Source organism: Drosophila subpulchrella, chromosome 3L (genome assembly GCF_014743375.2).
Source record: "Drosophila subpulchrella strain 33 F10 #4 breed RU33 chromosome 3L, RU_Dsub_v1.1 Primary Assembly, whole genome shotgun sequence".
NCBI lineage: Eukaryota > Metazoa > Arthropoda > Insecta > Diptera > Drosophilidae > Drosophila > Drosophila subpulchrella.
Window position 1 is genome coordinate 28,758,484 of NC_050612.1, and position 14,213 is coordinate 28,772,696.

The following is a 14,213-nucleotide window of genomic DNA, read 5'->3' on the forward strand; positions in this document are numbered from 1 at the left end:
GGTAAGCGTTAGAATTGCACTACCCCGAGATCCGGTCACACTGCACAGCGAGAGTTTGGTGTTTTCATTTATCCGCGGAAATTCGCCTTAATTAGTAACCGTTTTAGCAGCGAAGCACAGAGGAACCACCACAATGGCTCAACCCCAACCACCGGCGTACGAAAACAGTGAGTTGGCATCCCACAATGATAAACCACATTCATAAACCCGATCCCAATCGAAATGAGACGGTGCGAAGGGGGATGAGTCAACAGGCGAAAACGGTAAAAGCAGAAAGCAATCGCCGGAAGCGTTGTGATTATGCCCATAAATGGTCATGGGCAGCATTCGAAAGACCTTTGAAGTTTTTTGGGGGGGTGGCGGGGCAGTTGGAGCCACCCTGGTGACCCCCGCCCACCCTAAAAAAGAAGCCGCACCCTGTGTTCCACCCACTCCCTGCCTAATTTTACCGGCCTTATCTGTGCTTTCCGCCTTTCTAATCGAAATAATCGCTTTATTTGCAGAAAACATCTACGCAACTCTGCCGCGCACCCAACGCGGCCAACCCATCGTCTTGGGTGCCGATCCCAAGGGCAAGAACTTCCTCTACACCAATGGCAACTCGGTGATCATCCGCAACATCGAGGTAAGATGATATAGGCCTGCAGCCTGAGAAGCTGATGCTGCTCCTGCCATAAATCCATGGCATTTTCCAAATGGTGTTTTATTTTTGGACAGCTGCAGTTTGTGTGTGATTTCTGGCTTTCTGGCTTTCTTGGCAGCTGTTCTATATTTATTTTTATATACGGCGCAAAACACAGATTCCCATTCCACAGGCCAACCGGCAAAATCAGCCATACCACACAGACTGGCACACAGAGAGATTGCTTGTTTGCGGCCCACGCATCATCATTATGATGTTTTCATCTGTTATAAGTGATTCTACAAAGCGGCTACGTTTGTCTGTCTTTCACACGTAGAATCTGTAAAAATTCTAACGAAATTCCCCTATGTTCCTTTGTCTTTTTCCTAAGAATCCCCCCTTTTATAATGTTTTATATTTTCTATCTATATCTTCTATTCATGCCTATGTAAGCCTGTTGAAAAACGGTGTGAATTCTTGTATTTCATAAAGACAGTAGTTATAGACTTCTAGACTAGGAAATTCCTTATGCCAACTTTGTTTCCTCCCTAAGAAAATCACCATTTATTTATTCATGTTATTCACTGAGATCACCATTAAGTTGTTCCATTCTGGCAAAAGTGTTTCTAACATGTACACACTTTTTTCTGTTCTTCCCAACCATAGAATCCAGCCATCGCCGATGTCTACACGGAGCACTCGTGTGCAGTGAATGTGGCCAAGTACTCGCCCAGCGGCTTCTACATTGCATCTGGCGGTAAGTCTCGCCCAGCAATTTCACACTTGGAGCACACTGGAGCACCCGACTTGGGGCAGCAGAGCATAAAGAATCGTGACCACCATGAGTCACGCCATGGCCAGCGATTAGCATTTTCCTATTTGGAGCCGTTTTTTATCTTATCTGCGGTTTCGATTCGAGCAATGTTACTTATTTGTCTTTCCCCTTTCTCTCGCCAGACGCCTCCGGCAAGATTCGCATTTGGGACACGGTCAACAAGGAGCACCTGCTTAAGAATGAGTTCCAGCCCATTGCAGGACCCATCAAGGACATCAGCTGGTCGCCGGACAACCAGCGCATCGTGGCTGTGGGCGAAGGACGGGAACGCTTTGGCCATGTCTTCATGTCCGAAACAGGCACCTCGGTGGGCGAGATCAGTGGCCAATCCAAGTCCATTAACTCCGCGGACTTCCGGCCAGCCAGGCCATTCCGCATTGTGACGGGTGAGTTAGCTTGATGGGAATAAGAAGCGATAAACCAATCTACAAACTTGTTAATGCAGGCAGCGAAGACAACACGGTCGCCGTGTTCGAGGGACCCCCGTTCAAGTTCAAGATGACCAAGCAGGATCACTCCCGCTTCGTCCAAGCTGTTCGCTACTCCCCCGATGGTAAGTTCTTCGCCTCGGCCGGTTTCGATGGCAAAGTCTTCCTGTACGATGGCACCAGCTCTGAGCTGGTGGGCGAGTTTGGCTCGCCTGCCCACAAGGGCGGCGTTTACGCTTTGGCCTGGAAACCGGATGGCAGCCAACTGCTGACCTGCTCGGGAGATAAGACCTGCCGCCTCTGGACGGTGGAGTCGCGAGAGCTGGTTAGCGAGTTCGTGATGGGCACCACAGTGGATGACCAGCAGGTGTCCTGCCTGTGGCAGGGAGAGAACCTGATCACAGTCTCGCTGTCGGGCGTGATTACCTACCTCAATGTGGCGGATCCCTCGAAGCCGCTGCGCGTGGTCAAGGGCCACAACAAGCCCATCACCGTGCTGGGGCTGAGCGATGATCGCAGCACCATCTACACTGGCAGCCACGACGGCGTGGTGACCAACTGGAACTCGGGCAGCGGCACCAACGACCGCATCACTGGCACCGGGCATGGCAACCAGATCAATGGCATTGCCGCCTGGGGCGACTTTGTCTACACTTGCGGCATCGACGACAGCCTGCGGCAGTTCAGCGTAGAGGGCAACTCGTACACCGACTATGTGGTCAAGCTCAACTGCCAGCCTCGCGGCCTGGCCATTCTGCGCAACGAGAACATCATTGCGTTGGCCTGCATCAAGGAGCTGACCCTCGTGCAGGACCAGAAGAAGATCTTCTCGCTGCCCATCAAGTATGAAGCCAGCTCGATTGCCGTCAATGCGGACACCTCCGATGTGGCTGTGGGCGGTGATGACCAAAAGCTTCACATCTATAGCCTCAAGGGCGGAGTCCTGGAGCCCAAGGTGGAGCTGGATCACCTGGGCGCGGTCACGGATGTTTCGTACTCGCCGGACCTGAAGTATCTGGTGGCTTGCGATGCCCATCGCAAGGTGGTGCTCTACTCGGTGGAGGAGTACAAGGTAATGATATGGATAATGGACTTATTGCGTTATTTGCTAATGTAATACATTTTTGTGTAGCCTGCCCACAACAAGGAGTGGGGCTTCCACAGTGCTCGCGTTAATACGGTGGCCTGGTCGCCCAACTCGCTGTTGGTGGCCAGTGGATCGCTGGATACCACCATTATTATCTGGTCCGTGGCCAACCCGGCCAAGCACACCATTATCAAGAGTGAGTTCTTAGAGGGGAATCAATGTTTATTGGTTACTGACTTTCCCGTCTTTTCCAGATGCCCATCCGCAGTCGCAGATCACTCGGTTAGTCTGGCTGGACAACAACACTGTGATCTCCACCGGACAGGACTGCAACACCAAAGTGTGGCACGTGGAAAGCATTTAAATGGCCCAGCCCAGCCCAGCCGTAAAGCATATTTTTATACTTATCCAGGGAGAGCAGCCAGCTGCGCCCTGGCATTATTTCATTTAAGTGCAAGAGTTTACATTTAGCTATTTATGTCTTTATCCCGCCCCGCGCACCTCATTTCATGTCTCTAAGTTTAAGCCCAAAGTGTTTGCTAATCATCATATCATGGATATTCAACTATTTTGCTCCGCTATCATTTGCGTCTGTGTTTTTCTAACAAGGTTTTTTATACAATTGAAACTACGAACTACGAAAGGAAACACAAAGATATGTAAAGTACGCCAGCGTACATAAATTATTGTATTATGAAATGAAATATACTAGTTTTTGCATAGCTCGCAGCCTCCATTCCTTTGGTTCTTGTCGTTGTCGATGGGGAATCAGCTAAACACGCACAGTATCTTTGGCTTCTTAAACATTTATTCCTTTAAAAGTTGTGTGTTTTTTGGATTGGTAGGTCTTCACCCTGTCTTTTTGTGTGCAAGTGTGTGTGCGTGTTCAGGTGTATAATTACAATATTTATAAAAACTTGGCTTAGTTTACTAGAATGTGTGGACGTGTGCTTGTGAGAGAGCGAGTGAAAGCGATGGGTAAGTGTTTTTGTAACTTGCAGTTCGAGAGCCTCGGAGGTTGCTACAGTTCCCGAAATAATAAACGTAAATTGTGCTAAAGTAAGTACATAAATTAAGATAGCTAGAAAGGCGCTCGCATGTGTTGTGTGCAGAGGACGAAAAACGAATTGCGCTAATTATCACAGCCGGGTCTAAGACGTTGGTTCGGTTTCGGTTTCGGTGGGGCTAAAAGATGGCATATCAGTGCTGGGCCCTTCTAGAGTGGGTAAATCTTATGTTCTTTTCACTTGTCATTTGTTTTTTAAATCCGATCAAATCTGAAGAAATTGTATCATCTTTTTAAGTTAAAAAATATAGTTTAAGAAGATATTAGCTTTCTTTGTTTAAAAAATATTTGAGAAACGTTTTAGAATATGTTTTAAATATAAATTATCGTTTTTAAATGTATCAACCTTTTTTTTTTTAGTATCCATAGAAAGAGTTCAGAATCAGAGATTTAAGAGATTACATTTCAGTCCAAACTTTAGTAACTGAAAAATTATTTTCTTATACACGTTCGAAACCTGTGGGTTCTGTAGTTTTTGAATTTTTTTTAGGATGAGTTTAAATTTTAGTTTTAATCCTGAGAAATATTTTTGCCTATGTATGAAGCATTCAAAAATATTAAAATCAGTTTCGGTGTGTGTAAAATCATGTTATACCCTATGGGTAAATTAGCTACTTCTGCTGGTAAGCGCTGATTAAAACATATCGATTCAGTTTTCAATGGATTTGATCGGAATAAAAATCAAGCCTGGGATCAAGAACCCTTTTTTTGACTCACTCAAGATACGACCCAACACTATTTTGAATATGCGTGTGCGTGGGTGGGCGTGTTCCTTGTGTCTGTGTGCGTGTGTGTGTTGTGAGTTGAACAAATCAAAAATATTTGAAAACATTATCCTCAGGTGGTTGCCGTCGTGGTCTCCACACCTGTCGCCTCCCCGTTGCTGGCCGCCGGTGGCTCCCGTTCGCTCTTGATGCCCGGCGGCGCCTCGTGGGCCAAGTCCAGCGATGGCTGACCAGAAGCTGGCGAGGATTCGGCCACGGCCACGGCGGCTGCGGCAGCCGCCATCTGAAATTGGTTGGGCAGGAAGAGGTACGGATTCCTTGCCTCCTGGCCCGAACATCCCAAGGCCGTGCCTGGAGCCGGACCCACCTCGCCACTGGTCACCGTGTGACTGGCGGCCAGGGGCATGGGATTCGGCGTGGCTCCCGAGGGCAGAGTGGTCGCCGCCAGCTTGGAGACCCTCTTCCGGCGAGCCTCGTTCTCGCAGGGCGAAGGCGCCCCAGGATGCCGGTAGCTGACGTGCTTGCGCAGCGCATCCTTGCTGCGGGACACATGGGAGCACACATTGCAGGCGTACCTGGAGAGTAGGTAATCAAAAGAAGGGTTTCATTATAATCTAAAAGTACCTATTGATATATTTAGGCCATAGTTATAAATAAGTTTATATTTAGTGTATTTTATTTTACTGTTTAATAAACCATTTAATAACTTTCCTAGCATTATCATTTGGTCAGGGTTATACAGTTTATAAAATGAAATATCATGAGTATGAGTACCACCTATTTCCTACCTTTTAGTGGAACATTTTTGGGAAACATTTGTAAACTTTTAATATTGGTCAATTAATAAAAAAACGATTGAGTATAGGTATTACTTTTTTTTGAAGGTAACCTATTCCTTCAAAATTTCTTTAAAATTCTACGAAAGCAAGGCGCTAAAATGGAGATAGACTGAAAATATTATTTTTAAAGATTTAAGTTTATTGAAAATCTATCAGAGTCTTCGTTTTATTTCTTTATAAAAGTTATATATAATAGATGTAGATCAAAAGCTGCCTCTCTTTCACGAGAAAGGTGCCATTCCTTTCTTAAAGTTATAAAAATAAATGACCTTAAGCATTTTAAACCTTTCTAGTATTTTTATTTTTTCCTGGTTCCTAATGAGAAGTTAGAAAGATCCACTTACCGCACATTCTGATGGGTTTCGAGGTGGACGCGCAGGTTGTACTGGTTGCTCAGCTGCTTGTGGCAGATGAAGCAGGTGGCGTAGAGCTTGGAGTTGGAGGGCGGCTTGATGGGTGCGGCGGCCAGCGACTTGTCGCGGTCGGCGCTCAGCGAGAGCAGGTTGGGCTCCGACTTGGCGCTGACCAGCGCCATTCCGCCGGCAGCCGCGGCAGCTGCTGCAGCCGCCTCCCGCTGATACTGCTCGATGTGGAGCTGCAGCTTGGCGTGATCCTCGGCGGAGATGTAGGGCGTCGGACCCTGCGGCGATGGGTGGTGGTGGTGGTGGTGCATCTGGGCCGCCTGCTGGGCGGATGTGGGCGTGGCAGCGGCACTATAAAGCGGGGGCTTGCTGCTGTACAATTGACCCTGCCCCAGCTGTGAGTTGGGATAACTGGCCGAGGAGCACTTGACCACCGGCAGCTGGGGCGAAAAGTGGGCCATGGCCGGCGGAGCAAGGGTCACGGGCGAGGTGGCCACTATGGGATTGGGCATGGAGCACTCCTGCGGCGACTTGCTGCTGCTGCTGGTGCTGTTGGCCGTCGACGAGGCTTTGGTATTCTTGGCCAGACTCTTCTCCAGACGCCGCAGCTCCTTGGGCGGACTCTCGCCCTTCGGCCGCTTGGAGCCGTAGCAGTCCGCCTCCAGGTGATCCTCCTGCAATCCGCTCTGGTACAGCTGGCACTGCTGCTGGTACTTGGCCAGCAGCTCGGTGGTCTTGTTGAGCGCCGTCTGCGAGAAGTTGAGCGGCTGGGGCAGCAGGCTGGGGTAGAACTGAAGGGACTTGAAGAGATTCTCCAGGGGCGTGGTGCCCATGCCGGTCGTCCCCACCGATCCCAGCTTGTTGGCCAGCAGGGGCGTGCTGAGCGCCGAACTGGGCAACTGGGGCAGGGGGAGGGGCAGGCTGGGAGTGGGCGTGTGGGAGGGCGTGATGGTGGGCGTGGGCGTGGGCGAAGGCGTGCTGGGACGCTCAAAGTCAGAGGACTTCTCGTTGGCCGCATCCATGTAGGACCCTCCACTCCTCGCTGTCTTTGGTAGCTGTGGGTTTGGACAGATCAGAAAAAGTTGGAGATTATAGGGGAAATATACTGGTAAATATTCTTATTAGATCAATTTCGCTAGCATGTTAAATTATATATATAAACTGTTGGTAACAATTAAAGAATCAACGTCGAGTCCATAATAGTAAAGCTACAGCATTTATGTTTTTACCACATATTCCAACTGTTGGATACGTTTATGCTAAGAACTGATTTTGGTGAAAACCTGATGAAGATTTATGAAATAATACTAGAAGACCGTGACTGGATTTCAGCTTAATTTATTTAATTTAAGAAAGCTCTAGTATATGATCTTCGTACTTATAATTTCTTTAACATTTTCAGGTTCTTAGGCACTCACATTGTTGTTCTGGACATCGGCCAGTCCCTTGATGCCCAGCGTCTCGGCCAGGTTGAGCAGCATGGGGATCTGCTCCTCGTAGACGTTCACCTCGCCGGAGTACATGAAGGTGAGCAGAGATACGATGGCCCCGAAGCTGGCTCCGGGTATGATGATCACCGGGTGGTTACTCGCCTCCAGAGCCCGGAAGATGTCCATGAAGAAACTGCTGCAGGCACTCAGGACCACGCGATGGGCCCTCAGCTGGCGGCCCTCGGCCGAGATGGTCACATCAGTGAGATGGGACTGGTCCAGCAGAATGGGCAGGGTGCTCAGCAGGCTGGTCTGGAAGGGAACCAAGATCAGGGGGATGAGTGAGAAGTGCCTATAAGTGGGTCACACGATCATAAAAATACAAATTTCCTGGTTCCCTGGCTGCAGCTGCTTTCCAAGTTTATTTTTTTTTCGATTTACCCTCAGTGGAAATTCTTTGGATTTTGGCAATTGCACGAATCTGTTCATTTAAGTGACACACACCACCCCGGGAACCCCCTTCCCCACTCTTTTGCTATTTTGGACAGGCAGCCAGTGCCTTTGGGCACCGCCTTAGTAAACATCGAAAAACAAAAATTGTCACTATATGAAAATGCGGAAAACTATGTGTGAATGTACTACTTGCTTGGATAGATGGATCCTATATATAGACAGGGCGACATTTCGCTTGGCTGGCTGGCTTCGCTGAACGATGTCCAGTCCAGTTTTATGGGTCTTACTTTTCTTATTAAAACCCCTTTGAGTATTATATCATATATGTAATACTTTCGATAAAAGGTGTAACCTCTTTAAATAGTATATCATATATATAAATATTTTATCTGGAGGATCTCACCTGATGATTGTGCCATCGTAGACTAAACTACTGCCTTATATTAAAAACCCCTCAAATATTATATCATATATGTTAAACCTATCTAACCCCTTAAATACTACATCATATATGGGTTTTATCTGGAGGATCTCACCTGATGATTGTGCCATCTCAGACAGAACTGCTGCTGGTTGTCGTTGCTTGGCAGCTGCTGATCGAAATGATGGTGCTGCGTTTGTCTGGCATTAGTGCTATTTACATGTTCCATAATTCATCTGGGTTTTGGCTCACATGGACGAAGCTGCAAATGGAAAGCGGGGGGAAATATGCAATTATTATTTTCATATGTCGAGAGAGGTAAACAAAATCCGGCCCACTTGGATTCTTTGTTGTCTTTTCCCATAATTTGTTTGTTTGCATTTTTGGTTTGTTTATTTATTGAGCGTTTTGTCACACACTTTTCGTTTCGTTTCTTTTCGTTTTATTTGGCCGCACCACGAGGCGTATACGTATTATGTCGTAGCAGTTGGCTTATTACTCATACGCCCCGCAGTCAAAGGGGGGAAAATCTTGTTGGGGACCGGGAAACGGCATAATTTGCTATAATGACAACTTGCCGCTCCAAGGTATCCTCTTGTCCGATCTTGTTGACCAAGTCAACGGATTCGGGGGATGGGTTGGGGATTATTTACTCGGGCATTTCTGCGCTGAGTGCCCAGTTGACGAATCGGAATTACAATAAAAGCACACAATCACACATTCGTGTGCTCTTCGCTGGCAATTAAACTAAATTTATTTAAATAAAATAAGTTTTCCTTGGCTGGCCTGGCCTGGGCGAACTGATCGCAGTGCCGCTGTGGGTTTCTGGGTGCACTATAAATTTGGCAATTTCCATTGTTCGGATCGTAGATACATATGCGATGCACTGGGCGGGCGGGCTGATGGGTAGGTTGGGTGGTTGGGTTGCTTGGTTGGTTCACACTTTTGTCCGAGGGCTATTTATATGAGGCTAGACCAAGATTTTGGGGATTTCTCGGTCTATGCTGCACCGCCGACCATTGGAGGCCCCCCAAAAACAGCCCGGCCAATGCAAATCCGCAGCAAAGTGACAAGTCCGAGTCTTTTTTCTGATTTTTTTTTGTTGTGCTTTATTTGCATTTCAGCTAGCCCAGCGTGCAATTGTTGGACGACGGAATTTTCTTCATTCCATTATGTGTGCACATGGGGACTGAGAATCGCATCTAAGCATTTCTCTATTGAGAGACGATGGATGGTGTGGAGGTTGCCTTGCCTGATGGGGCACAATGGATGCCTGGGAATGGGTTGGGGGATGGGATGGGATGGGTGATGGGGTTGGAATAGGATGGGTATGGCGATGAGGATGGAGGGACAGAGGAGCCGTGCGGCGCGGCCTTTTTGGCGCTCGTTCACACAAGAAAGTGTTGTCGTGACAGTCAGGCAGCAGCCTTCTTCTTTTCCGTAACTCTTTGGTATTTCGCTCAGTTTTTACTTGATTTTCCGAAATTAGTTTTTCAGCCTTTCAGCTTCTTCGCCTTCGTCTTCTCCGTCCTCTGGCTGTTGTTTTAAATAGCCATCCAAAAAATAAAGATCTGTGCTAAACGCTCTCGCCAGGCTGTCTATTTTGATTTGTTGTCCAAGTGCCTGCCTTTTGTCATCCATGGCAATTCACTCCAAAGCACCTCGGAATCGTTTCAATTTCGATTTGGTCATGGCTAGTTCGTTGATGCGTAATATTTTACACATAATCACTCATACGCCTCGTTGGTACCAAGTGATCTTTAAGCACTTTTGTTGTTGGCTAACTTTCATTTGTTCCATGAAATGTGGCGCACATAAATTTAATGTCAACGGTGTTTTTCCGAGAGCTATATAGAGAATTCGCACGATCAGCGGTCTATATGCGGCTGTGAATCACGCATAATCCAGTGGCCCAGCATATCTGCCCCTGGGGCTGTCTAATAATAGAGCTCTGCGGCTAACCCTTATGGTTGAGGATCTCGGGACCACTTCTTTAATGCTAATGGAATGCTCGTGCCGATCGTCAAATGATATTTTATGTAGTGTTTTTATGGCTCACTTTTATTTATCTATCGAAGCCCCTTTTGATCTCTCGCACGATGTTACACAATTTACTTCAGTTAATCACTCTATGCTCTAGGTATTTCACTCGGTTCTCTTCTCAGAAGAAGAATCCTTCACATTCTTGTTTTATTTTATTTATTTATTTTTCTTATTTTCCCGTCGACCGTTACGAATTTTCCCTTTCGTGATTTTCGCGACGGGACGAGTGCGCACACCTTTGTTAACCGTTTGCTGCTCGCTTCTGAAATGAAAAAATCCGAAAATGTTTCAATTCTTTCGGTTTAGTTGGAGATTTTCTATTTTTCGAATGTCCATCTCTTGACAATTTTCCTCTATCTCGTGTTGCTGTTGCTGCTGCTGCTGTTGTTGCTGCTGGCCCAAATGTTGTTGCTACTGTTGCCATTTGTTTAGCGGATTCGAATTTGGCTCTCAGCATGTCGGGTGGATCCGTTTGTCGCCCGATTCCATGTTCTTTAATTAATGAGCAGACTGCCCCCGGCACTGCGAAGAGAAACGAAATCTCAGCGGTTTTGTACTCGCAATCTGCGGCCTCTTGGCCAAAAATTAATTGGCTGCCCCGCAGTTAGTTAATCAAAACATTTCCCAGTGGCAAATCATCATCGCAAGGGGCATCTTCCGCCGAACCACTAGACACAATTGACAAGACCTGCTTCGTGTGCATTATTAATTTGCAATAAAATGTGGAAGCGGCGACAGCAGTTGCAGCCGCTCGAAAATTGCCCCGCCGAAAATAAACTCATACCTGCACGTTGGATTTTGAATTATGCCTGACAAATACAAATGGAATCGCCAGATGGAGACGCCGTTGGTCATCGGGCACCCAGATCCCAGCACCCAGCACCCAGCTCATAGCACCTTCATTAGGCACTTTTTCAATTCATTAAAATGCCACAAATACTTATTTATTATTGTCATCTGTGCGCACCTCGATTTGGGTTAGCAGCCTGGCAGCTTGGAGGCTGCAAATACCCCGAAATAAATAAACCCCTTCCGAAAAGATGATTCCTTAAATAAATCTATAATGGACTGGTTGGTGAATTCATATAAAACCACACTTTAAGCAAGAGATCCAAAGCATTTTAATTTACAACTATATTTTACAACTTTACAACTATTTGTATTCTTTTGGAAACATTTTAGTATTATTTTAATTCAGGAGTGAAAAACAAGTAAACTTACTTGATGCTTTCTTTCTTTCTTTCTTAAACACAATTTCAAAAATAAATATATGATGATATGATATATAATTTCTTTTATTTTTCGCACATTTAAATAAATCTTCTAGTGGTTTTCTAGTGATTTCTTAAGATTTAAAGGTATACACATTAAATTTAAAAACAATGAATGAAATTTTATCGATAAAAAAGAAGTACATTTTAGGTTGTAGCGAAAATCTTTTTAGATTTCTGTGGATCCTCCAATGGAGAATATTTCTTATTATATAAGTTATTATCTACATCTAGGAGCTATAACTGAAGCACTTCGCCTCAGTCATTGGTTTGCATTGCTTGGTGGTAAGGTCCCAGCCATATTTGTAAGGACATCGCACTATGGTCAGGTAGCCGCTGAGGCACCTGTAGAAGTACTCGCATCGCTGGGGATGAGGATGGTCACCATCTCCGGAGGAGTCGCAGTGTGGTCTCTCGAAAGTTGGAGAAGATGGCTTAGGAGGTGGAGAGGGCGGGGAAGAGTCCTTAGAAGGTGTAGAAATATCCACAGAGGGAGTGGAAATATCCGAAGACGATGTAGAAGAATCTGGAGAAGATGAGGCGGTATGTTGAGAAGGTGGTGTGGGTTCTGGAGTGGAGATACTGGTCCCCTCCTCCTCCACATTGGCTTGCTGGTCGGGTTCCTCCTCCGTCAAGGCAGGAACAGAGTTCCTGAGACACACTCCGTCATCATCGAAGGCGCACTCCTGGGTCCGATCGTCGAAGTAGGTGGACTCTGGACAGCTGTCCCTAAAGGAGTCCTCTCCATTGCAGTAAATGTACGAAGCGCAGTCGTCAATTGCCATGACAAAGGTATCCAAAGCCGCATTCGTACACTGCGGAAAAACTTCTCCTTGAACTGAAGTTAGGAATCCAGTGAGGAGCAACAGACAAAGCCAGGTTTGTACTTTAAATAGCATGGTGATATGCGTTTCGTTCACTTTATTGATGGAGATGAAGTCGGTGGACCCCTTTTTATATGGCAATTTTCAAGGTTGGCTGCGAAGCTCTTATCGCCACTCTTGTAGCTGATATCATCCCAAGAAATGTTGCCAATTTATTTGTCTTTGTAACCAGCATATGTGTCAAGGCCGTGCAATGACTTTCTTGTTATGATAAGGCTATTGGACACCTAAAAAATGTAATTCTGTATACCCTTTGAGAGGGTAGTGCTTCTTTTAAATGTAAAAGGTTATGAAAGGATTTACCACTTATTCTAAAGTATAGTTTTTAATTTTGTAATCATTTTTTCTTATTTTAAGAGTGAAATCCTCAAATTTTTAAATAAACGAATTACCAAAAACGTTTTGTTTTTAGAAAATAGCTCTCTTAAATTTCTTAGTTTTGTAAAATGGCTCAATTTGTGGAACATATAATTATATACAATTTCCTAAGTATATTTGTTTTGAGAAGCTTTGTTTTGTTTCTCTGATGAAATTAAAAATCTAGTAATATTATGTTTAAGTCAAATTTTATTTAACCACCTTTTTTCATTTACATTTTTTGATAGGCAAATTGTTTCACAATTGTTCTCCTGTTTCAAGTAGACTTTCGCCTGTAAAAGCATGCTGAGGTCGTGGTCCACCACATCCAATTGCTGCTCCAACTTCCTTTTGAGATTGCGCACCCGCAAAGTGCCCATGGAAAGGGGCAGACGATTGTACTCGAAAATCAATTGCCTTTGCCGTTCCTGGGCGGACTCCAAAAGTTCCCTTCTCTGTTCACTGGAAAGCAGGATGAGCTGGGGATCCGGTTGCTTCTCCAGATCCTTCTGGTGATCTTCCTGTGGCGGGACTTCCAATACTTGGGGCTGAGTCTCTTTCGAGGGCAGCTCCTCACAGGATGTTTGAGAATGTAAGCTCAGCACATCCTCCGGGTCTACATCTACCATCTCCGGGATGTCCATTTGCCGGCATCTGGGAGAACTTGACCTGGAGGATGACTCGTCGTCTTGCTTTGGAATTGAGGAGCAACTGGTGTCCAGGTAATTCAATCCACTGGGCAAAATGCCGAACGCGCTGGCCAACGGCCTGTGCAGTGTGTACTGCCCAGGTTGATGGCCATCGCGTTGTTCCGACATCCTGCCCAGCTCGAAATTGGATGCAGTGCGTCGCAGGCGTAGTCCCTCGCCCAGGAACTGTCCTCCCTCGTCGCCCTCGCTGCGGGATTGGAGTTGGGATTGGGATGGGGATGGGGACTTCTCGGAACACTTGAGCAGGGCGGCACTGAGAAACCGTTCGTCGCTAATCTCCTCCGTTTGGATCTGCTTCTCGGAGGATGTCTGTCGACTGGTAGTCTTTCTTGGTAGTGCTCTTCCACCCGTCGAACCCCGCTTAGTTTCGGATGATCCGAGCTTAACTGGTCCGTAGCATCTGGCCCTGGAGGCCATTGTGGGCAGCTGGTAATTTCTAGAGGTCTGGCTCACCATCAGCCGGTTTTCGCGCAGGAAGTTCCGTGTCATGGCCAAGTGATCAAGTCAAAACAGGAGATGAAAAAGAAACACAAATATAAAAACAATGAATGAATGGTGAATTGTTTGTGGGCTACAAAAATCAACTAAAAAGTTATACTCAATGAAGCTTTATGCAAAATATATCTGATCTGTTTTCTAAATCTTATAAAATCAATTTAGAAAGCAATAAAAGTAATCAA

At 46.1% G+C, this 14,213-nt stretch overlaps 4 protein-coding genes across 7 annotated transcripts; 1 reads left to right on the forward strand and 3 right to left on the reverse strand.

Annotated features, from left to right (window-relative positions):
* Positions 1-29: 29 nt before the first annotated feature.
* On the forward strand, positions 30-3,708 carry LOC119553539 (actin-interacting protein 1). The gene is made up of 7 exons (XM_037863975.1): positions 30-167; positions 504-625; positions 1,289-1,379; positions 1,580-1,843; positions 1,903-2,957; positions 3,018-3,168; positions 3,227-3,708. Exons 1-7 carry the CDS (start codon positions 134-136, stop codon positions 3,334-3,336), a joined length of 1,827 nt encoding a protein of 608 aa, XP_037719903.1. The 5' UTR covers positions 30-133; the 3' UTR covers positions 3,337-3,708.
* LOC119553537 (protein bric-a-brac 2) lies at positions 3,705-10,590 on the reverse strand. 4 transcript variants are annotated; one of them, XM_037863972.1, is made up of 5 exons: positions 10,548-10,590; positions 8,384-8,530; positions 7,383-7,706; positions 5,947-7,019; positions 3,705-5,338 (listed from the first exon to the last, which is right to left on the reverse strand). In XM_037863972.1, the coding sequence occupies exons 2-5, from the start codon at positions 8,495-8,497 to the stop codon at positions 4,876-4,878; spliced, it is 1,974 nt and encodes a 657-aa protein (XP_037719900.1). In that variant the 5' UTR covers positions 8,498-8,530; positions 10,548-10,590; the 3' UTR covers positions 3,705-4,875. The 4 variants fall into 4 exon arrangements, with proteins under 4 accessions (XP_037719900.1, XP_037719902.1, XP_037719901.1 ...); XM_037863974.1 differs by lacking the exon at positions 10,548-10,590 and adding an exon at positions 8,922-10,284; XM_037863973.1 differs by lacking the exon at positions 10,548-10,590 and adding an exon at positions 8,607-8,893.
* A 1,222-nt stretch (positions 10,591-11,812) lies between these two features.
* On the reverse strand, positions 11,813-12,481 carry LOC119552550. Its single transcript, XM_037862170.1, has one exon. It carries the CDS (start codon positions 12,479-12,481, stop codon positions 11,813-11,815), a length of 669 nt encoding a protein of 222 aa, XP_037718098.1.
* A 545-nt stretch (positions 12,482-13,026) lies between these two features.
* On the reverse strand, positions 13,027-14,128 carry LOC119552551. Its single transcript, XM_037862171.1, has one exon. The coding sequence runs from the start codon at positions 14,020-14,022 to the stop codon at positions 13,027-13,029; it is 996 nt and encodes a 331-aa protein (XP_037718099.1). The 5' UTR covers positions 14,023-14,128.
* Positions 14,129-14,213: the final 85 nt, after the last annotated feature.

Excerpts from the sequence above, each read along its gene's own strand:
- LOC119552551 (XM_037862171.1), bottom strand. The coding sequence starts at position 14,022 with ATGACACGGAACTTCCTGCGCGAAAACCGGCTGATGGTGAGCCAGACC.
- LOC119552550 (XM_037862170.1), bottom strand. The coding sequence starts at position 12,481 with ATGCTATTTAAAGTACAAACCTGGCTTTGTCTGTTGCTCCTCACTGGA.
- LOC119553539 (XM_037863975.1), top strand. The coding sequence starts at position 134 with ATGGCTCAACCCCAACCACCGGCGTACGAAAACA. Across the intron at positions 168-503 it reads ACCACCGGCGTACGAAAACA|AAAACATCTACGCAACTCTG; the intron begins GTGAGTTGGCAT and ends CTTTATTTGCAG. Across the intron at positions 626-1,288 it reads TGATCATCCGCAACATCGAG|AATCCAGCCATCGCCGATGT; the intron begins GTAAGATGATAT and ends TCCCAACCATAG.
- LOC119553537 (XM_037863972.1), bottom strand. The coding sequence starts at position 8,497 with ATGGAACATGTAAATAGCACTAATGCCAGACAAACGCAGCACCATCAT. Across the intron at positions 7,707-8,383 it reads TGAGATGGCACAATCATCAG|ACCAGCCTGCTGAGCACCCT; the intron begins GTGAGATCCTCC and ends GTTCCCTTCCAG. Across the intron at positions 5,339-5,946 it reads GAAACCCATCAGAATGTGCG|GTACGCCTGCAATGTGTGCT; the intron begins GTAAGTGGATCT and ends CCTACTCTCCAG.